General features: G+C 43.7%; 1 protein-coding gene across 1 annotated transcript in view; it reads right to left on the reverse strand.

Moving 5' to 3' along the window:
* Positions 1 to 22,372, reverse strand: part of GOLGA1 (golgin A1) — a 2,378,923-nt gene that overhangs the window by 2,215,808 nt on the left and 140,743 nt on the right. The window contains exon 2 of the mRNA XM_044058132.1: positions 21,156 to 21,521. Coding sequence (XP_043914067.1) covers positions 21,156 to 21,293 — 138 coding nt within the window. The 5' untranslated portion in view covers positions 21,294 to 21,521. The remainder of the gene's footprint in view (positions 1 to 21,155; positions 21,522 to 22,372) is intronic.

The following is a 22,372-nucleotide window of genomic DNA, read 5'->3' on the forward strand; positions in this document are numbered from 1 at the left end:
TTGTACAGCCATGAGGGCCTGTAGCTCCGAAACCCTGCATGCTGAGGTGATAGCCAGAAGAAAGGCCGTTTTCCATGACAAGTACTGTAACTCTGTTGAAGAAGCTGGCTCAAAGGGAGGAAGGGTCAGCTTTTCCAATACGAAGTTGAGGTCCCAAGCAGGGACTGGTGGTTTCCTTGGGGGTTTTATATTATTTTCCCCTCTGAGGAACTGCCTTAAGAGAGGGTGAGAGAATAAAGGAGGATCTGTGTTGTATTGTGCAGAAATGGCTGAAGCGTGGATCTTGATGGAGGAGAAGGAAAGTCCATTGTTTAACATCTCAGCTAGGTACTGTAAAATTTGAGGTATATTTATTACCTAAGGATTCTGTCCCTTTTCTTGATTCCAGGCACAAAATTGTTTCCATTTGGCGGAGTAGGCCTTTCTAGTAGAAGGTCTTCTGGCCTCCAAGATGACATCCTGCACCTCCTTGGAGAAGAGAAACTGTTGAGAAATCAAGGAATTCTCCATGCAGCTAGAGTTAGAGTTTTGAGATTGCTGTGAAGGGTTTTGTAGTTGTGCTGGGACAGCAGAATAGGGACTAGAGGTAGGATCCATGGTGGGGAAATGTGTCAGGCTCTTCAGGAGTGGATACCAGTGTTGTCTTGGCCAGTCTGGAGCAATGAGAATCATTTTTGGCCTCTCTGCTCTGGCTTTTAATAGAACTTTGGGCAGCAGAGGAAGAGGTGGGAAGGCATAGACTGTCAATGTTTCCCAATTGAAGGAAAGTGCGTCCACTTTCCAGGCCTGTGGATGGTAGGTCCTTGAACAAAATTTTTTCAACTGGCAATTTCTGTGGGTAGCAAAGAGATCTATGTCTGGCTGCCCCCATGCCCGAGTTATCTTTGTGAAAACTTGAGGATGCAACTTCCATTCGTGTGGATCTGTCATATTTCTGCTTAGGTTGTCTGCCAGTGTGTTTTCCTTCCCTGGCAGGAATTGTGCCCGTAGTTGAATTTGCAGTTCCAGTACTGTGTTCCATAGGGTCATGGCTTGCCTGCACAGGGGGTATGAATGAGTTCCCCCCTGTTTGTTTATGTACCACATCACTGTGGTGTTGTCTGTCCTTATCAATAGCTGGCCTGGATGTAGTAGGTCTTTGAAGGTCAAAATAGCCTTTTGCACGGCTAGCATTTCCTTTTGGTTGATGTGAAGGTGCTTCTCTTTTCGGTCCATTTTCCCTGAATGCACTGATCTGTCATGTGTGCTCCCCAGGCATAGTCTGAGGAGTCTGTAGTGATTATTTGAGTTGCTTGAGGTACACAGAATGGAAGACCTGTGTTTCTTTGGCAAGCTTGAGTCCACCACAAAAATTCCTTTTGAAGGCATGGAATGAGTGGTATAATTGCTTCCAAGCTGTGGCTGTGTTGAGACCATAAGTTTTTCAGGTACCATTGAAGTTTCCTCATATGCAGCTTTGCACATGGGATTAGTAGGATGCAAGATGCCATGAATCCCAGAGCCTGCAGGATTTTCCTTGCAGTTAGCCTGGTGTAAGTTGCCATTTTTTTGAAGTATTGAGACAGTTGCCCTTGCTTGTCTGGCGTGAGGTAGGCCATCTGGGTGGTTGTATCCAAGCTGGCATCCAGGAAAATTATTTGTTGAGAGGGTATTAGTTTTGATTTCTTTTTGACTGTGTATCCCAGGAAGTTCAACAGTTTTATTACAAACGCCAGGTGCTGCAGTAGTATGTCCTTGCTGTCCGCTTGGATCAGGCAGTCGTCCAGATATGGGTAGATTTGTATCCCTTGTAGTCTGCAGAAGCGATTACTGATGCCAGGCATTTCGTAAACACTCTGGGCGCAGTAGATAAGCCAAAGGGCAATGCAGAGAATTGGTAATGGGTTGAACCTGCAAAAAATCTGAGGTATCTTCTGCAATCTTGTCTGACAGGGACATGCAGGTATGCCTCCTTGAGGTCCAATGTTACCAGCCAAGACTCCTTGCCCAGCATGGGAGGAAGCTGCTGTAATGTGAGCATCTTGAATTTTGGCACCTGTAGATATGTGTTTAGGATGGATAGGTCTAAGATAGATCTCCAATCTTTGTCTTTCCTTGGTACCAGGAATAGTCTGGAATAAAACCCTTGACCTTGTTCTTTTGCAGGTACCTCTTGAATTGCTTTCATGTCCATGAGAGCTGAAACTTGTTTTTGTGCCTCTGCCCTTTGATGTTGTGACAGGTTTGGCATGCCTCTCATTTTTGGAAGGGTGTGAAAGTGGAACCTGTAGCCTCTGTCTATAATGTCCAGAATCCATTTGTCTTTTGTAACAATATGCCAATTTTTTGAGAATAATGCCAGTTTTCCACCCAAAGGTGCTGCCATTAAAGCTTTGCTTGGCAGATGTAGGGGGAAGTCATTGTGTCTGTTTTCTAAAAGACTGTGATCTATCTTCTCCACCTCTTGGGATTGGTGCTTGCCACTGTCTGGCTCTGAAAGATCCTTGAGGTTGCCCTCTACCCCTTGCGCACCTGTATCTGCCCCTTTGAGGTCTGCCCGTGGCTGGAAAGGACCAATTTGTTGAAGGCCAATTTCTGCTGAAACGTGGAGGCTGTACCTGCAGGAAATCTTTCACTGTTTGCATTGATTTCGCTTTTTCCTCCATTTTCTTTAGCACCTCCTCAGCTTTAACACCAAACAATACATCTTTTTGAAGAGGTGCATCTAATAATTTAGCTTTGACATGATCTGGTAAGGTTTGCTCTTTGAGCCAAGCATGCCTACGTATAACAGAACCCGTAACAGCAGCTCTACATGAGGCCTCTAAAGCATCAAAACCACACTGCAAGGTATGTTTACCCACTTGCTCTGCCCCATGCAACAAATCCTGCAACTCTTAAATCTGGTTGGTCTGGTTGTGTCATCTTGCTTTTCAGCTGAGATATCAAAAACTGTTGATACTTTAACATATGGAGCTGACAGTTTAATGCCCTCATGGTTAAAGTGGCCGAGGTGTACACCTTTTTCCCCCACCTTTCCAAAGCTCTGGAATCTCTCTCTGAAGGTAATGGGTTTTTAGCAGTAGAGGCCTTAATTCCCTTGGGACCCTGTGAAATTGTTTCTGGGTCAGCAGTATGGCTTTTACATAGGAACTGGTGAGAATCAGGAACCTGGTAATACCTGTCTGGTTTAACAGGAGCTGGAGGCAAAGAATCTGGATTAAGGCTGGCTTCTGTGTACACATCATCCAATATATCTAAAACAGGAGGGATAGCCAGAGGCCTATGCTGGGGGAGCAGAAGAAATTCCCTGAGCCTTTTCTTGGAATCTGAGTAATCTTGGCCTTCCCAGTGAAAGTGTTCCCTCAGTGTATGCAGGGTTTCCCCAAAAGAGAAGTCCTCAGGAGGGGAGACTGAGGGAATAGACTCCTCTGCATCAGAGTTTTCGAATGGAGAATAAGCATAATCCTGGTCCTCAGATAATTCTGAAGTAATAGAAGCTTGATCTGAGGAAGGGTAGTCTTCCTCTAGTCTGGGCCTTTTGTCAGAGGGGGGTTGAGAACCCCTGATAAGAGTAATCAAATCCTCAGCCATTTTAAGCATCTGTTTTTTAGGCATGGTGCCTTGAGAGGGGGTCTGAGGAACCTGTTTTTTGGTTTTCATGGCTGCTTTAGATTTAGTGAAGGCTTTAATAGAGAAGGAGGAAGGCCTGAAGACCCCTTGAGAAATGGCAGGCCTGTCTAAATTCTGAGTTTCCCCGCCAGGAGTGGCGTCAGAGTCTGTAGTAGGAATGGGGGCCGAGGAGCCTGCGACCTCTGGTACTGAAGACACCGGTAATGCATTGTCATCTGTACTCAGGAGCAGCGTAGGCGCCTCACTGAGTACCGGAGAACCGTTAGTCGGCCTTAGCGTGGTTTCAGTAGGTGGCGCGGACCTCGTATGTCGGTCCTTATCTTTGCGTTTTTTGCTCAAAACTGGAGTCGGAGTATCCGACGACATAATATAATTAAATTTTTTGCCAAAAAAGTGAAGGGCGAACTCCGCCCAACGCTTAATAGTGCGCTTATTGAATCTAGCACAAAAACGGCAGGCCTAGACGTCGTGGTCTGGGCCTAAGCAAGGTATACAGAAAGAGTGGAAATCCTTATGCGGTATTTGCTTCCCACATGAAATGCAATTATTAACTTTGCCTGACATCGGTCTGAGGCAAGAAAAATTTCCCCAACGGGGTACTTAGCTTTCCAGAAGACTTTGGCTGAAATACTTTCGTAAATCTCAGGAGCTGGCCGACCGGCACTTGCAAACTGCTTCTGCTTCGGGCACCGTGCGGCAAGAAAGACTGAAGAAAATGGCGTTGGCTGCCTCTTTTATACCCCTGCCGCACTGACGTCAGGGAAGAAGCGGCGACAACCGACACCGGACCTAGACTTTGGAATTCGGCTGACCGAGGACCCGCCTGACGGCAGGATAACCCATCTGTTATGACTGCAGCTGTATGCACGGTGAACATCATCTTTTGTTCTGTCCAAATAAAATTGAAGTTGTCTATGCACATCAAGTTTGTGAAGCATACATTCCAACTGGTTTGAATGGTTTGGAAAGAAAACAGGTAACTCAATCGTCTGATTCAGTGTAAATTCAGAACATACTTTGGGTAAAAACGATGGATTCGTCCTGAGGGAAACCTTATCTTTATTATATATCAGATAAGGCAGTTTGATGGAAAAGGCTTGCAACTCTGAAATTCTGCGTGCTGATGTAATACCCACCAAGAATATGGTCTTCCAAGAAAGATACTTCAGCTCACAAGAAGAGGCAGGTTCAAAAGGCGGAAGAATAATTTTGGACAAGATTAAACTTAAGTTCCAGGGAGTACTGGGAGATCTGATTGGTGGTTTTAAGTGCATCTCACCTTTCAAAAAAGCCTTAGCCAGCTTATGAGATATACCATTTTCGGCTGCACCTAAATGAAAATTAGAAATAGCAGCGAACTGGACTAGAATGGTTGCTGTTGCAGCTCCATCATTGAACTTAGTTAGGAATTCCAGTATATCTGATATAGACGCCTGAAAAGGGTCAATATTATTCTGTTATGCCCAGATGGAAAACCTTTTCCACTTACTGAGGTAAAGTTTCCTAGTAGATGATTTGTGTGACGACAAAAGGATATGTCGTGCTTCTTCTGATAAATTCTGGAACCTGGCTATTCTGGGAATTGGAGCAGCCAAGCTGTCAGTTTGATGGACTGAAGAGAGGGATGAAGAGCTCCTGACGAATGGGTCAACAGATCCGGCACTGGGTCCAGGATCCAAGGCTCCTCTAGTAGATGAGGCTTCAGAAAGGGGAACCAAATTTGACAAAGCCAATATGGGGCAACTAAGATGAGTGTCCTGCCCAGAAAACTGGCTTTCTGCAATACTTTGGGAATCAGTGGGAAGGGGGGAAAAGCATAAAAAAGGAGTCCCGGAGGCCAATTGTGGACAAGAGCATCCCTCGGTAATTGACCCTGTTGAGGGATCAGGGCAAAGTAGTTGCTGCACTTGGTGTTTGTGGAGGTGGCAAAAAAGGTCGCAGCAAGGTGGCCCCCATCTGCAGAAAATCATTTCCGCTATTTTGTTCTTGAGAGACCACTCGTGAAGTAGAATAGCTCTGCTGAGTCTGTCCACTATTACGTTGGATTTCCCCGGGATGTGCATGCAATCAGAAAACGCTGGGTGGACTCTGCCCAATTCCAGAATCTCAGAGCCTCTTGACACAGGGGGTAGGATTTTGTTCTTCCCCGTTTGTTTATGTACCAGACAATGGACATGTTGTCCGACTGGACTGCAATCATTCCGAGGGGAAGACAGTCTTGAAAGGCATGCAACGCTAGAAGAACTGCTCTCATGTGCAAATGAGCCTTGTCAGCCTGCCAAGTACCTTGGGCTATCTGTCCCCGACAATGCCCCCCCTCCCGATCAGGAACGTGTCCATGGTTACCGTTGCTACTGGAGAGGGGAGAACAAATGGGCGGCCCATAGTCACGGTCTCCATTAGCCACCAGCAAAGGTCATTCTTGCAAGATTCGGTAATCAAAACTAGATGATCCAAGGGTAACTCCTGAAATGTCCATTGCTTGAATAGCAACCACTGAAGAATTCGCATGTGAGATCTCACAAGGGGTATTGCAATAATTGTTCCTGCCACAGTGCCAATCAGTTTGAGAATCTGTGATGCTGGTACTTTTTGTTTTGAAAGGAGATCCACAATTTGTTGCTGGAGGACAAACACTCTTTCAGGAGAGAGCTTCAGGGACATGCTGACCATATCTAAATCTGCTCCTATAAAGACTGTATGCTGTGACGGCAATAAGGAAGATGTTTCTAAATTTATTGTAATGTCCAGCTGTGAACATAGATCCATGGTAGCATCCCTTGCCCGAATAAGCTGATGCCTGGTAGGGGAGATGAGGAACCAGTCGTCCAAGTAAGGAAAAACCTGGATTCCTGAAGGTCTCAAGTGAGCCATGACCACCGCCATGCATTTGGTGAATACTCTGGGGGCTGTAATGAGACCAAAGGGCAGGGCCCAAAACTGGAAATGACTGGATCCCAGCTGGAAGTGCAGATGATCCCTGGATGGCCTGGCCATTTTTATATGGTAGTATGCATCCTGGAGATCTATAGAGCACATCCAATCGTCCTTCTCTAGAAATGAGAGAATGGACTGAAGCATGACCATTCGGAACTTCGTCTTCACCACATATTTGTTGAGCCTGCTGAGGTCCAGAATAGATCTCCAGTCCCCTGTCTTCTTTGGTACGAAAAAGAACCTCGAGTAAGTTCTGGATCCTTGCTAGTCTGCTGGGACTGGCTGGATGACTCTTTTTTGCAATAGCTTCCGGATCTCTATGGATGCTACATCCCGTAGACTGGATGGAATGTCTGGGATTCCTTTTGTTGGTCTGGGGTGGGAGTGAAAAGGGATGGAATATCCTTTGGAGAGAACATTTTGTACCCATCAGTCTTGTGAAATATTTAGCCAGGTGCCTAGGTACAAAGACAAACGTCCCCCGACTGCCTCCAGAGCAGGGCAGTTGGGCATCCTTTCATGAGCGCTGATAGGGTTTCCCCAAGGAACTGATCCCTGTCTCCCTGGTTCTGCAGACCCCCTCTGCCACTTGGGCATCATCTTCCACCATTGCCTCCCCCTCTGCCCCTAGAGGAGGCTTCACCTTGTAAGTTCGGAAAGGCTCCTTGGATCTTACGGAACCACATTTTCCCACCCCGTTGACCTTTGGGATAAGGTCTAGTAGGGGTAGAAAAACAGACTCCAATGGTAGACAGTCTTACTGTCTTGCTCACATCTGGTGAGGGTCTTTGACTTTTGGTCCAAATAAAGAGGAACCATCGAAAGGAGCATTCACAAATGACGACTTCTGCAAAAGAACATAAGCGCATCCAGGAACGTCTCCACAAGGCAATGCCTGTACCCACAGCCCTACTCGTTCCATCAGCTGCGCAAGACATGAGGCGCATGGAAGAGTTTCTGATGGAACTGAGGAAAGCAAGTTAAGATGTCACCCTTGTCTGCCACAGAGTCGGCTACTGCACCCCGGAGAGCATCTCCAAGCTCCTTAAGGAGATCTCTCTGTAGACGTGTGAAGTAGGTCAGATAGTTCAATGATCGAGGTGCAAAGGTCGCAGAAATGAACATGCACTTCCCGAATCTGCCCATTATCCTAGACTCTCTATTAAGAGGATGGACAGACGTAGAAGTTCCCATCTCTTTTTTAGTGGCTGCCGCCGCCACCACCATGGCATCAACAGGTATGGGTTTAGACAAAAAAAGCCTTATTATGGGGTGCTGAAATGTACTTGTTTGGCCTTCTAGGAACAGGCTCCATCGAATCTGGTGACTCCCACACCCTTCGAGATAAAAGATCCATCAACTCATCGAAGAGCGGAGATACCCAAGAGGTGGAGGATCGAGACCCAAAAGCCTTCAAGAGCACCGATTTGTCCTCGGTAGGGTTTTGGGGCTGCCAGTCCCCTCTCTGCTTGAGAATCTCCACGAAGGAGATATCCTCAGAGGGGGACCCTTCCAATTCCTCTTAAATAATCTCTTCCGAGGGACCTCCTCAATGGCAATCTCTGGGGAGGTCTCGGAAGAGCAGGGTTCCCCCAAAGGGGCATCCTGAGGCTCTGGGTCCCTGCGCTTACGGTGAACCTGTGGAAGCGCAGAAGAAGTATGTGCTTTCCTGGAGGAGGTGGTCATGTCAGAGGTTGAGGAAGTCAGAGTGGACAAAGCCCTCTTCATGGCATCGAAGGCCCCACGGCTCTGATGAGAGGAAGCACCCGAGTCTGAAGACACCGAGGACTCCTCCCGCACCAGAACTGCTGGCTCTGAGCCCGAGGTAAGAGCTGAACTCATCCATGCCGACGCCCCAAGAGGAAGAGTCGGAACTGACTTTTTAGTTAGACTTACCACCCCCCCCTGGAGCTGACAGGAGAGTGTCAGCTTCCAAATTCCACCACCGGAGCAGAGGATATCAGGGTGGTCGGTACAGGTGGCTCTACCAATGAGTAACTGGTCTCCTCCCACTACGAAGTCTCGGTTCGAGTCAGAGGTGGAGAGGACTATGTCGGTTCCAAAGCTGTGAGAGTTGAAACAGACAGACTTTTTGCAAGCACCGAGTCGTATAAAGGTTTCCGCACCACTCAGTCCACATCCAAATTGGAGAGTCTGGAAGCCCGAGAGACCACCACTGACAGAGCCGGTGACCCCAGAATTGGGGACCTCAAGGTAGGAGATACCAGTTCCAGAACTGAGGACCGGCTCCTACCAGCAACCTGAATGGTCAATTCCGATGGTACTGGAGCAGAGACCGTAGCCTTCTTAGAGGTCTTCGGAGCCAAACCAGATAACGAAGCAGGAGAAGATGGTTTTGGTTGACTGGAAGCAGAATCCAAATCCATCTGGAAGGCTAAGAAGTAAGCCCCTTTCAACCAACTTAAGTTTTCTCTCAGCTAAAACCCTGGAGCTAAAGCCATTGCAAATGGAGCAAACCTCCTGCAAGTGTACCTCACCCAGGCAGTACACACGTGGAATGACCATCCGTGATTGGCATTTATTGACTGCATTTGGGACAACTTTTAAATCACGATTTAGCCTTCTCTGACATTCTTGTCCAAATAACAATATATATATATATATATATATATATATATATATATATATATAAATAATAACTACTACTAAAAGCCTACTGGCTAACAGTATAAGAAAAAGCCTTAAAGGCTGCAAACAAAACAGCCAAGAAAACGGCCAAAAGCTTAACCAGTTAATAAAGGAAAAGTGCAAAAAACTGCAGCGAGCCTAACCAGGCTGGGATAGAGCTATGCACTAATCAACAAAAGGCCAACGGCCAACTAGAAAAACAGGGCCACACCCAAGTATCTTAACACTAAGAAAAGGAAAAACTATCCAACTGGATACAAGTCCAAACAGACAACAAGCAAAGCACTATAGTACTAATATCCTAATAATTGAGAGACAAAGGTAGAAGTTAAAGAAAATCACACTTATCTAGCCAAAATAATGGCCAAGAGCTGTAAAGAACACCCGATTAGTTGCAGCAGCAAACTAGATCTGAGGAATGTAGTGCTGCATTGTGGGATAAGGCTTGGCCTTGAGCCGTTAGAGACCTCGAGCTTTGCTATTTGGCCAAATCCGAGCCGATATTCGGCTCCGAACCCATCAGTAAGAATAAAGGCGAGATTGAACAACTTCACATACACATTTTCTTACTTCCTTCTTGATTCCTGGAAAAGGACTGCTGAGGAGTAGAAAAGCATATCCCTATAGCAGACAAGGTCTTTCTATCCAGTTCACTCTGGGAAAGCACTTCCTTAACAGTAGGGCCAAACAAAGACTATCCATCAGCGGGAGCACTGATAAACGAAGACTTGAAAGGCTCCGTAAAGTCACACAGCACATCCAGGCATGCCTCCCCTAATGGCTATGCCTGAGCCAGCCACCTGTGAAGTACCATCAGCAGCATGGGAAATTAACCCATATGAACACATTAGGAATGGATGAGAGAGAGCAGCCATTTGTGAAGGTGGCTTCCATAGTCCTCTATAGATATGGACTAAGAGGGATTAGTCAAATACCACTGTAGTCTAGTGAAATGTGCCATGTAGTTCGGAGACTATAAGGCAAAGTTGCTTAGGCAAAAACATTCTTCCTGAATCTGTCCAACGCCCTAGGCTCTCTGTTAGGGGGATAGATGGGGGGGCTCTGCTCTCCCAGCTCCTTTGTGGCTGCCACTATAACCATAGCATCAACATGAACTCTCTTGCTCCAGTGTGGCCTGTCCTGGGGGGGGGGGGCAAGAACCTTATAAGGACAATGGGGGATTGGTTCTACAGTACACTATTCCTTCAATGTGCAGCAAGAGACTACATCTACAGGTTCCTCTACTGGGGGAGTCACCCAAGATATAGATGGGATGGACCCAAAAGCTTCCAGGAAAACTGACTCCTCCTGGAAGTGAGGTGTTGGAGAAAGAAATTCTAAAGCAGAAAGGTGGCTCTGAAGTGTTTTCAAAGAAGACGTCATCTGGTGGAAATCTGGGGGACCCTCCCACTTCATCGAAGTCAGTGTCCTCAGTGAGAGACTCTTGAGGGAAGTCTATTTGTCTCCTTTTGCACATTTTCTTATGGAGAGCCTCCTCAATGGGATGGTCTGAAAAAGTATCCGAAGAGAGGGGAAAGTCCTCTAGGTGAACTGTTTGGAAGCATGATGGGGCCGGCTGTCCCTGTGTGATGGATCAAATCTCGGACCCAAAGGAGAAAGCTGTAGGATATGAACAGGAAAGAGTAGTTTAATCTCTTGAATGAAAGCAGACCCTCTCCAGCACCTCGAAAGCAGAAGGACCAGCAGAAGCCATAGCATACCACAATGGAGACAAAGCACCAGATTCCACCATGGTCTGGCCATGCCCAGACCCATGCCTAGAAAGGGGAATCACACCCACGCTTTCCAATGCCAAAGCTTCAAGGGGCAGGGACAGCTCTGACAACCTTGAAGCAGAACCCAGCCCCCTGGACTTGGCACTGATGCGTTGGCTCCGAGATTTGCCCTGGTCCAAAGGAATTGATGCCAAACAAGGTCAGGGAAGCAGTCGGAGTCAAAGACATAGCAGTCTTTGGACCAAACGTTGACACTCTTGGGTTTTTCAGATCTGAAGTCTCCAAAATCACCAGACAGATAAAAGAAAGAAATCACATATGAAAAGTAGAAGGAAGGCTCACAGATCTGATGGGAGACCAAACAGGGTTAACCCCCATCTGAATCCGAGGAACTTCCTTCTTATCCTATCCACTTCGGCTTCTGAAAGACTCCTGGATGACCTGATGGAGAAAGTGGTAGAGGACTGGGGCCGAGGTTCTTTCCTTGGGGTCTCCTGAAGGAAAGAAGAATGAAGCCAAGGAGAAATAGGTTCCACAGAATACTCTGTGGGCAGGGTGCTTGGAGATTTAGTGCTAAGTTGTTGGATCTGACAGTGTGGGATCTGTTTTTACTTTGGATCAAAGGAGGTTGGATCAAATTTCTTTTAACTTTAAGAAGGTGGCTTTGAAGAAGGAGATGACTTAGGAGAGAGGGGTGGAGGGAATTTTCTTGATTCTTTCACCTCTGAAGAGGCTTTGGAGGACTTTGAGGGGTTTGAATCCCTGGAGCAGAAGGTGGCAGCAAGCCCTTCAGAACTAATTTGTTCCAACAATTGCTTAGGGCCCTGAAATTAAAAGCTGAACAAATGGAGCAGTCCGTATTTAAGTGTGAAGCTCCCAGGCAATAGACACTCCCTGTGGGCATCAGAGTTAGGGAACTTGTGTCCACAGGAAGTGCATTTCTTAAAAGCTGTCAGTTTTTCAGACATGAAGAAAAATGTTTTTTTTTTTTTTTTTTTTTTTTTTTATTATAACTACCAACAATGGTAAGGTAAAGGGAATACCTTCTACAGGGCAAGGAAAAAAGAGACGAGAAGGAAAAGTACCAGCAATGGGACTAATTGCTACCTTAGGTAGAATAGAAAAAAAGGGAGAATACAGTTTTAAGCCCTAAAATGATAGAGGACCTGAATAACTAATTAAGGGAAGTAGCTGATGAGAAAAAATGAAGTTTCGAGAAACATTTTAAGGAACGAACTCGCAGAAAACGTGATACAACAAAAAAGATCTTGGAGAAGAATCTGCTTCTGTAGCAATATAGTGGCAAAATTAGATCAGAGGTTTAGCAGGTTGACTGGGGTATTATGGGCAGAGGGAGTTGCTGAGTTGGTTCTAAGAGTTTAGTAAACACAGCCAAGTCAGATCTGAGGTCTGATCCGATACCCAACAGCTGAGGAATGAATGAAAAGGACATCACCAAATCCATAAGAATCAGTCATAGAAGATTAGAAAAGATTAGGAAGAGAGACTGAAAAAGTATTGACAGGACATATGCATGGTTCCCAAGTAAGAAAATCCAGAAGGTTTAAAACTTTTGTTTGAAAGTGTTTCATTGATATCTTATACCCTACGCAGACTTCAAATAATTTTTCCTCAAGTAGAAAACAAACGTTGGAGGTGTGCTAGGGAAGAAAGAGGTAACAAGGAATATGTTTTTTTTGGGAATATAATGAGGTGGCAGATTTTAAAAATTCCCTACAGAGTACTCAGAAATATTGGGGGAACAAATGTCTGTATCTAAGGAAATTATTCAAGTGAGATACAGAAACTGAATTGCCTAGGCATAAGCAAAGCCTCAGGTTTAATTCTGTTGGGCAACAACAAAACAATCACTAAAAAATAGAAATCAAAAACAAATGTATTTGAACTGCTCTTCTAAAAGAGATAAAAAAACTAGAAGAGGGATGTTTAGAAAAGGGAAGGAATATGTTGCACAGAAATAACTGGAAATTGTGGGAAGAATACATGTAGAATAATATTCCGGAGGAGGAGTAAGTTTAAGCAGAAGGCAGGAATCAAGTGATTTATGTAAAATGTTGGACTGAAAGAAAGACAGTTAAAAAATAAAAACTTGTAATGCATGTGTGTAAATGGAAAAATGTGTGCGCGTCCATGTCTTAAGTGATATTTTAATATAAAAGTGTTTTTCTTTTTTTTTTTAATAAGGCTTGGTAGTCAGCATTATCCATTTCCCTTCCTTCCCATCTGAGCAGCTACTCCCCCCTTCACCCACATCTTGATGCCTTCTCAAACTTGAATGCTGGCTGTCTCCCTTCAGTTTTTCTCTTTTGTTTGCACTAAGGGCCGTTTTTGATAGAAGGGTCACCATTTGGTGAAAAAAAAAAAAAAAAGATGAACAGAAACAGAAAAAAAAACACAAACACAAATTCAAGAAAAACACTTTAAAGATGTCTAAATTTAAAATGAGTATTTTAGAGAGACACAATTCAAAAGCCAGACAATTTAACAACGTTAACAATGAAAAAAGGCAAAGGTGTTCAAAAAGAAAGGCAAAAAAATGCCAAGGCAGGGGAGAGGGTTCAATGAACTTTCCTGATACGATAAATACTAAAAACACTAAATCAAAATACTGAAAACAATACTTGGCTAGAAAAACTATGTGAAATAAAGGGAAAGATAAAACCTGCTGTACCTATGTATATAAAAAAAAAAAACACAAAGTAGTCTATGAGCCCTCCTTTGATGTGACTGCTATTACATGTAGCAAAAGATATCTGGGGAGGAAGACCCTAATTTATTTATTTTTTTTTATTATTTATTTTATTTTACATTTGTTTACTGGAAAAGTCAGACTGGATACATGTCCATTTTCAGCAGAAGTTCCACATAGACAAACTTACATAGATTACACAGAAGTTAGCAAACAATTATAAAAAACAAAGTGAACAATGGGTTAGTAGTGTTCCCTAGCAGGGACTCACAATTCTCATGGACAGACAATTAAAAGTAAGAGACATCAGATTGGAAGCAGAGCTTGCTGATGTAGTTACAAGTTATGATAATTGCAGAATATGCTTTTAGTTTATAACAATCAGGGTTGGTACATGGGCATTACATACAGAAACATAACGTCCATTGTTAATAAATTTACAGGAACTACAGAACTACAGGCACCACACTTGGTCATAACAGATCTATATGATCCTGCTTCATTGCTATGTTTTATTTCTAGCATGTTTTTAATATTCCTACCTCTACTGAACACCACGGTAGGTTTTGACCCTAACCTCTGTTGTGTGTCTGGTTCAAGGCAAAATTTCCACCATTTATTAACAATGTCAACTAATTTGAAATATAGTTCGTTAAAGCGAACTACCATTACCTGATTCATGTTCTTCTCTTTTTTTTTTACCATTTTTATTTCCTTAGTATTTGTTAAAATAGGGGCAAAAGAATTTGTCCTTTTTTGTTTCACTTCTTTTCTGATTTTTAATAATAGTTTGAGGGGGTATCCCCTTTCAATGAATAAACCTATCAGATTGTACATTTCCTTTTTAGAAAAGTGTCCTTCCCTCTAGTCAACCCGGAGATCCTAACCATCTGACCTTTTATTACACTCTTCTTTTGATGTTTAGGATGATTACTCTCATAGTGTAATAAAGTGTTTGAGAATGTAGGTTTTCTGTACACAGAACTCTCAAGGGCCCCTTCAGTAGTTGTTAAATGAATATCCAAAAAGTCAATTTCCCCCACACTCCAACAACTAGTAAATTTCAAGAAATTAGTTGTTCTATTCAAATAATGGACAAAATCATGTGCTTCTTCCTCCGTACCCTTCCACAGAATGAGGATGTCATGAGGCAATTTTCCCACTAAAATGTGAATTCAAAACTTTCTTGGTTTCCCAGTCAAGCAAGACTAAATCTGCATAAGTGGGAGCACATTTAGCTCCCACAGCCACCCCTGCCTTTTGGTGGAACAGTTCTCCTTCAAACATCATGAAATTGTTGTTCAAAATCATTTCCATAAACTGTGTCAACAAGTGTACACTATTACAATCTAATTGACCTACATTAATCAAACTATCTTTGAACATTTCTAATCCTGCTTCGTGAGGAATAACAGTAAATAAACTGACCACATCTAAGGTCAGAAATGTGTATATTTTAATAAACTTTAGCATATAGAAATGTGTATATTTTGTCATACAGATCTATTATGACCAAGTGTGGTGCCTGTAGTTCCTGTAAATCTATTAACGGACCTTATGTTTCTGTAACAAATACAAATTACACATTGAAGTGTCCTGGGAGATGCAATTGCAACTCCTTGATGGTGGTTTATGTTGCTACCTGCCTATCTTGTCCTGGGTTTTACGTGGGAAAAACCATTACAAGATTAAGGGAGAGGATACAAGAGCATGTGAGGGCTATTAAAAACAAGGATGTTCACAATACTCTGTACCTGCATATCACCAAGTGTCCCAATTTTAAGAAATGTATTTTCTTTACAATAGACAAGGTGACTTACAATGAGAGAGGGGGGATGGTAAAACTCTCCTTGAAACAAAAGAATCTAACTGGCAATTGTGCTTAAATTCTTTAGTAGCTCCTGGCTTGAATGATTTTATTTCCTTAAAACCATTTTTAAAATTAAGACGTGAATGGATTCCTTAATAGGGAAAAGGAAATAATGTAATGAATTTTATGTAGTACCTTACGTAGTTTGTGAATTTTAGAATTAACATGAACAAGTATGTATTCCATTGTTGTTGCAGACTACGCCCTTACTGTGATTGGTTGGGGTAGTTTTAATTTATGGTAATTATGCTAAGACAACTCTGAAGAAGCCTACATGTAATACAGGCGAAAGCTCTTAGTTGTGTTAGTTTTGTGCAATAAATGGGATTTCAGTTCATCAGTTTGGTTTCAAAAAGTAATTTATTTTCTTTTTTCAGGTTTTCCATGGTACTTTATAGCAGAAATGAATGCAATGGCCTATCCATTTAGAAATGGTTTGCTTTGAGATAGCCTTCCCCTCTGCCCCTGCAGCAAATGACACCAGCAGTTGTTCAGATTTCCTTTGAGGTTTAGTCCTGTCCAAGTAGAATTTAAGAGCCCTGTCTAAGTAGAATCTAAGTTGTCTGTGCACATCTAAGGAGTGCAGTATCCGTTCCCCTTTGTTCTGTGGATTAGGAAAGAAGGTTGGCAAAAGAATGGACTGATTGAGAGCCACACTAGATACTACCTTGGGCATGAAGGAAGGATTGGTTCTGAGGGACACCCTGTCCGCATGAAAGATGATGAAAGGCTCCACCGCCATAAGGGCCTGTAATTCATTCAGTTACCCTTCTTGTTGAAGTGATTGCCAAAAGGAAGGCCATTTTTCCAAGAAAGAAATTTTAGGTCTGCACTAGCAGCTGGCTCGAAAGGAGGAAGAGTGAGTTTCTCCAATACAAAGTTAAGGTCCCAGGATGGAGTTTGGGCTCTCCTGGGTGGTCTTAAATTTGTGGCCCCTCCAAGGAACTGCCTGAGCAGGGAATGAGAGAAGAGGGGAGGTTCTGTGTTATAATGAGCAGAAATGGCTGAGGTGTGAATTTTGATGGAGGAAAAGGAAAGCCCCCTGTGAAGCATCTCAGATAAGTATTGTAAAATCTGAGGTAAGTTGGGCGCTGCTGTCCTCACCCATTGAGATTGGTTCCAGGCACATAATATTTTCCATTTTTCAGCATACGATTTTCTAGTACTAGGCCTCCTTCCCTCTAAAATGATATACATTACTGGTTTACCTAATCTCTTCCTTTCCATCCCTCAGTAATAAGCCAGGCTGCCAGGTTCAGGGTTTGAAGCTGAGGGTGCAGAATCTGGTTTTCCTGCTGATACAACAGGGTAGGGGTCAGGGTCAGAGGCAGGTGCCATGGGGCCAACAGTGACACACTGCGCAAAAGGGGGTACACCAGTGTTGGTGTGGCCAGTCTGGTGCAATCAATATTATGTTTGATCTTTAGCAGTACTTTGGAGAGGAGAGGCAGAGGAGGAAAGGCATAAACTGATAGGTTTTTCCAGCTGAAGGACAGGGCATCCACTTTCCAAGCTTGTTTGTGGGGAGTCCTTTTGCAAAATTTGCCCAATTGGTAGTTCTGGGGGGAGGCAAACAGGTCTATATCTGGGCTCCCCCATTTGCTTGCCAACATGTTGAAAATCTTTGGTTCCAGTTTCCACTCGTGTGGGTCCATGAGGTTTCTGCTTAGTCCGTCTGCCAGTGTATTTAGTTTTCCTGGTAGGAATTGAGCTTGTAGATTCACTTGGTAGCTCAAGGCTGTGTTCCACAATGCCATGGCTAGTCTGCAGAGGGGGTAAGAATGGGTACCCCCCTGCTTGTTTATGTACCACATAACAGTGATGTTGTCTGTCTTTACCATTAATTGTCCTGGAAGAATGTGGTTCTTGAAGGCTGTCAGAGCATTTTGTACAGCTAACATTTCTTTTTGATTGATATGCAGGTGCAATTGACTTGGGTTCCATTTGCCCTGAATGCACTTCCCTGCCAGGTGAGCCCCCCCATGCATAGTCTGATGTGTCTGTTGTTAGGGTTTGGGCAGCAGGGGGTAGAGTGAATGGTAGTCCCTTGTTTTGATGGCGAGCCTCTGCCCACCAAAGAAATGCTAGATGTAGATAAGGTATGATAGGAATCATTGCTTCTAAATCCTGCGAATGTTGACACCATAGGCTTTTTAAATACCGCTGTAGTTTCCTCATATGCAGTCTTGCATATGGAATCAGAAAAATGCAGGAAGCCATGAACCCCAAGGCTTGCAGTACTTTCCTTGCAGATAGTAGGGTTTTCGTAGCCACTAGTTTGAAGTAGGTAGTCAGGTGAATTTGTTTCTCTGGCGTGAGGAAAGCCATCTGGGAAGTTGTATTCAATCTTGCTCCCAGGAATATAATTTGTTGACAGGGTACCAGGTCAGATTTCTTTTCTTTTATGGTGTACCCCAGACAAGTTAGCACCCTTTGTACAAAGGCTAGAGAATTCAAAAGTGTGTCCTGGCTTTCTGCCTGAATTAGACAATTGTCCAGGTATGGGTATATTTGGATATTTCTTTGCCTGCAAAATGCAATGACTGGAGCTAGGCACTTTGTGAATACCCTGGGTGGAGTAGATAAGCCAAAGGGCAGTGCAGAGAACTGATGGTGCGTGTAGCCTGCTTTGAAGTGTAAGTATCTTCTGCAAGATTCCCTGATTAGGATGTGCAGGTATGCTTCCTTTAAATAGAGTGTTGCCAACCAGGCATACTTTCCTAGCACAGGAAGCAACTGGTGAAGAGTCAGCATCTTGAACTTTGGGATTACCAAACAGGTGTTTAGAGTAGGATTACGAAAAAAATAATAAAAAAATTCGCTAAGGAAAGATTATTCCTTGTGGCTTCTGCCTGTAGGAGCTGGCTAATTTGGTGATCGCTTCTGTGTGTTATTCGCTAAGGAAAGATTATTCCTTGTGGCTTCTGCCTGTAGGAGCTGGCTAATTTGGTGATCGCTTCTGTGTGTTTCAGGTGTTTAGAGTAGACAGATCCAGGATAAGACACCATGAATTGTCTTTTCTGGGTACCATGAAAAGTCTTGAGTAGAAACCTTGTCCCTTTTCCTCTTCTGGTACAGTTTGAATAGCCTTTATGCTTAAAAGAGAGAGTACTTGCTTTTGAGCCTCTGCCCACTGATTTGGGGGTAAATCTGGCCAACAGTTTGGGGTTGGTAACGTGTGGAAGTGAAATCTGTATCCTTGGGACACTATATTTAAAACCCATTTGTCCTGGGTAATGAGTTCCCAGTTTTCGGCCTGCAGAGTAATCTTTCCCCCTAAAGGAGCAGTCAGTTGAGAAGTGCTTGGAAGTTTTAAAGTCAAGTCATTGAGACAGCTTTCCATAGGGGGCAGTCTTACTACTCCCCGATTTGGAAGCGGAAGCCCCCACTGCTTAGTCTTGTGTGTACCCTGGGACTGAAACTTGGGGCTTCTGCTGCTTCTTGGTTTGGATTGAGAAGGCCTGGAAGAGGCAGGAAAGGACCAATTCTTAGAGGGTTAATGCCTACTAAATCTTGGAGGCTGAACTTGTAGGAAATCTTTAACAACTTGCATGGATTTAGCTTTTTCCTCCATTTTTTTAAGAACTTCTGCTTTGTTGCCAAACAGGCGGCCCTGATTTATGGGAGCATCCAACAATTTAGCTTTAACATAATCAGGCAAAGATTGTTCCTTAAGCCAAGCATGCCTTCTAAGTACCTACCCAGTGATAGCAGCCCTGCAAGAGGCCTCTAATGAATCAAACCCACATTGCAAAGTATGTTCCCCAACCTGTTCAGCAGAATGCATTAAATCCTGTAAATTTTTATTTTCAGCATAGTCTGGAATCAACATCATTTTCTGTTTAAGCAATCCAATAATATGTTGCTGATACTTTGATATATGAAACTGACAGTTTAAGACCCTAATGGCCAAGGTCGCAGAAGTGTATACCTTCTTACCCCATATATCCAGCACCCTGGAGTCTCTATCAGAAGGGGTAGGATTTTTGGCAGTAGAGGCCTTAATGCCCTTGGGTCCCTGTGAAATAGTCTCAGGATCCGTAGTAGGATTTTTAAAAAGGAAAATGTGAGAATCAGGAACCCTGTAATATCTATCAGGTTTTTTGGGAGCAGGAGGCAAAGAATCAGGGGCCAAACTAGATTCCAAAAAGGCATCATCAACAATGTCTAGTACAGGAGGGATAGCTAAAGGCCTGTGTTGAGGCAGGAGTAAGAAGTCCCTAAGCCTCTTTTAAGAATCAGCGTAATCCTGGCTTTCCCAGCGGAAATGCTCCCTAAGAGTATGCAAAGTTTCTCCAAAAGAGAAATCCTCTGGAGGGGAAGCAAAGGGAATAGAGTGCTCTGCATCAGAATCTTCATTAAATAGTTAAAGGTAAATCCAGGTCCTCAGAAGTAGAAATTTCAGAATCCTGGTCAGAAGTTTCATAAACAAATTCAGTCCTAGGTCTCTTAGAAAGTGATGGTTGGCTTCCCCTGATTAAAGTTATAAGGTCTTCAGCCATTCTTATTTGTTTTTTAGGCAAAGAGGCCTGAGCATGCGGCCTGGGAGTCGGTTTTCTAGACATGGTTCGAGCTTTAGGCCTTAAAGAAGAAGGTGGCGTTGGTTTAATATGCAAGTCTGTAGGCCTAAATACATTCTCAGAAGCCGGTGCCTGCACAGTGGCTCCGGACCCATCCAAGGTAGAGACATCCGGAGGATCCACAGTTGAAGCATCTCGCAGCATACCAGACTTCGAATGGGTCTCAGTAGAGGCCTGCAAATCAGAAGTAGCGGGTATCAGGGGCTGTGAAAGCGCCTGTCTGAATACCGGCGAACTGGCTACTGGCTTAGAAGAAGCATCGTCGGCAGCTTTGGACCTAGACGGCCTGTCTCTGTCTTTATCTTTGCATTTTTTTCAGAATACCGGTAGTCAGATGGCTTACCGACGACATCTCTGGATAACTGAACAGAGAACCGAAATATTTAGAAGCGTAAATATACCAACGGCGGATAGTTTGTTGGTTAAATAAGGCACAAAACGACAGTGAGGTACGTCTTGGTCAGGGCCTAGGCAAGTAATACAGAGCGAATGAAAATCTTTAGGAGGTATTTGCTTTCCACAAGAAATGCAATTACTAACTTTTACTGACATTGGTAAGGAGCAAAAAAAAGTTTCCCCAATGGGGTACTTAGCTTTAGTTGAAGACTTCGGTTCTGAAACTTGAAAACGAAAATTTCAGGAGTCGGCCGACCAGCACTTGCGAACTGCTTCTGCTTCGGGCACGACACGGCAAGAAAGACTAATGTAATGGCGTCAGCTGCATGTTTTATACCCCTGACGACCTGACGTCATGGAAGAAGAGACAGCAACCGACGCAGGACCAAAGACTTTGTTAATCAGGCCGACTGAGGGATACTGCACACAGATAACCCAAATGTGATGACTGCAACAGTGAAACACGAAGAACATCAGTGAACTGCCTGCCAGCAACAGTCCCACTATTACCAGGGAGAGGCCTCTTCATACTTGAAACACGTTTCAAAAAGAAAACATTCCGATTGTTCCTATAAATGTTTAAACTCTTTCTGAAACTGACTTAACATCTCAATAGCTGATAAAATGTCAAACATTCATAAATACTGAAATCAAACAATACATACAAAATCATCTCCCGAGTCTGCTCCAACTGAAGTAACAGATTCCTTGCTAATTGACCTGGGAATCCTTGCAGCACCCCCAGGACGCAGCGCAGTAGCCGTAGCCTCTTCTTCTAGCTTCTTTTTGAGTTTTGCAAACATTGTTTATCTGTGCTGATAAGACGGTTGGCTATTTTTTGTTCCAACAAGAGAAACAAATGGTAGGTCTCCAGAGTTTATTGGGACAATTACTTCCACGTAAAACTGCTCACTGTTGCTTCTTGCTGCATTGTGTTTTAAATATTTGCCCGTTGAAAATGTCATAATTCAGTCAGCAGGTCATCTGGTTTATGTTTCCTTCTGTAGCTTCATTATAAAAGTGAAGATCTCCTGAAATAGAAGAATATCACATATTATACAAAAGCCAGTGCTTGAATTACAAAGACCGCTTCAGTTTAAGGACAAGTTCTTGACGGGAACAATTCTAGTACACATTTCAATCACACAATAACCTAAAAAATTAAAAGATGTGTGAGATTACTTAACAGGTTAAAGCATAAAATGGAATTGTTATAAACAGTTAACCAGCTAATAAGTAAGTGTTTGGTGAGTCAATTTGAAAGCACTGTTTTCCAACTAGGAAGCGAAATACTGCATTTACACAGCAGAAATTAAATGTAAAATAGCAGTCTCCACAGCCTGGGGAAAGATCCTAATTTACATACATGACCACCTCCTTACATCTTCAGGAAAGTACAGTTGTGTACACCTACCATAAATGCAGATGTTCGAGTGTCTTCACTGTTGCAGTCATGACTGTAGGGTTCTCCCCTGCCGGCAGGCAGCCCTCGGTCGGCCAGAATCCCAAAGTCTGGGTCCGGTGTCGGCTGTTCAACCATGCTCCCTGACGTCAGAGCGCCAGGAGTACAAAGCTGACAGCTGACGCCATCTTCTCCAGTTATTCTTGCCCCAGATGTCAGGAGTCCCAAAAAAAGAAAGGTCCCATATCCTTTGCAAATACACCTCAGAAGAATGGTGAAAAAAGGAACCACTCAAAAGTAAAATTAAGAGGGGACAGGAGGGAGGGAAACCCAGACTGCAACAGTGAAGACACTCTAACATCTATATTTATGGTAGGTGTACGCAACTGTACTATGTTCATCGTGTTTCACTGTTGCAGTCATGACTGTAGGGTAGAATCCCAAAGCTGAAAGAAAGGGAGGTGGTCATAAAGAAGAAGG

Source organism: Protopterus annectens, chromosome 16.part0 (assembly GCF_019279795.1).
Source record: "Protopterus annectens isolate FY-2018-M chromosome 16.part0, PAN1.0, whole genome shotgun sequence".
Lineage (NCBI taxonomy): Eukaryota > Metazoa > Chordata > Ceratodontiformes > Protopteridae > Protopterus > Protopterus annectens.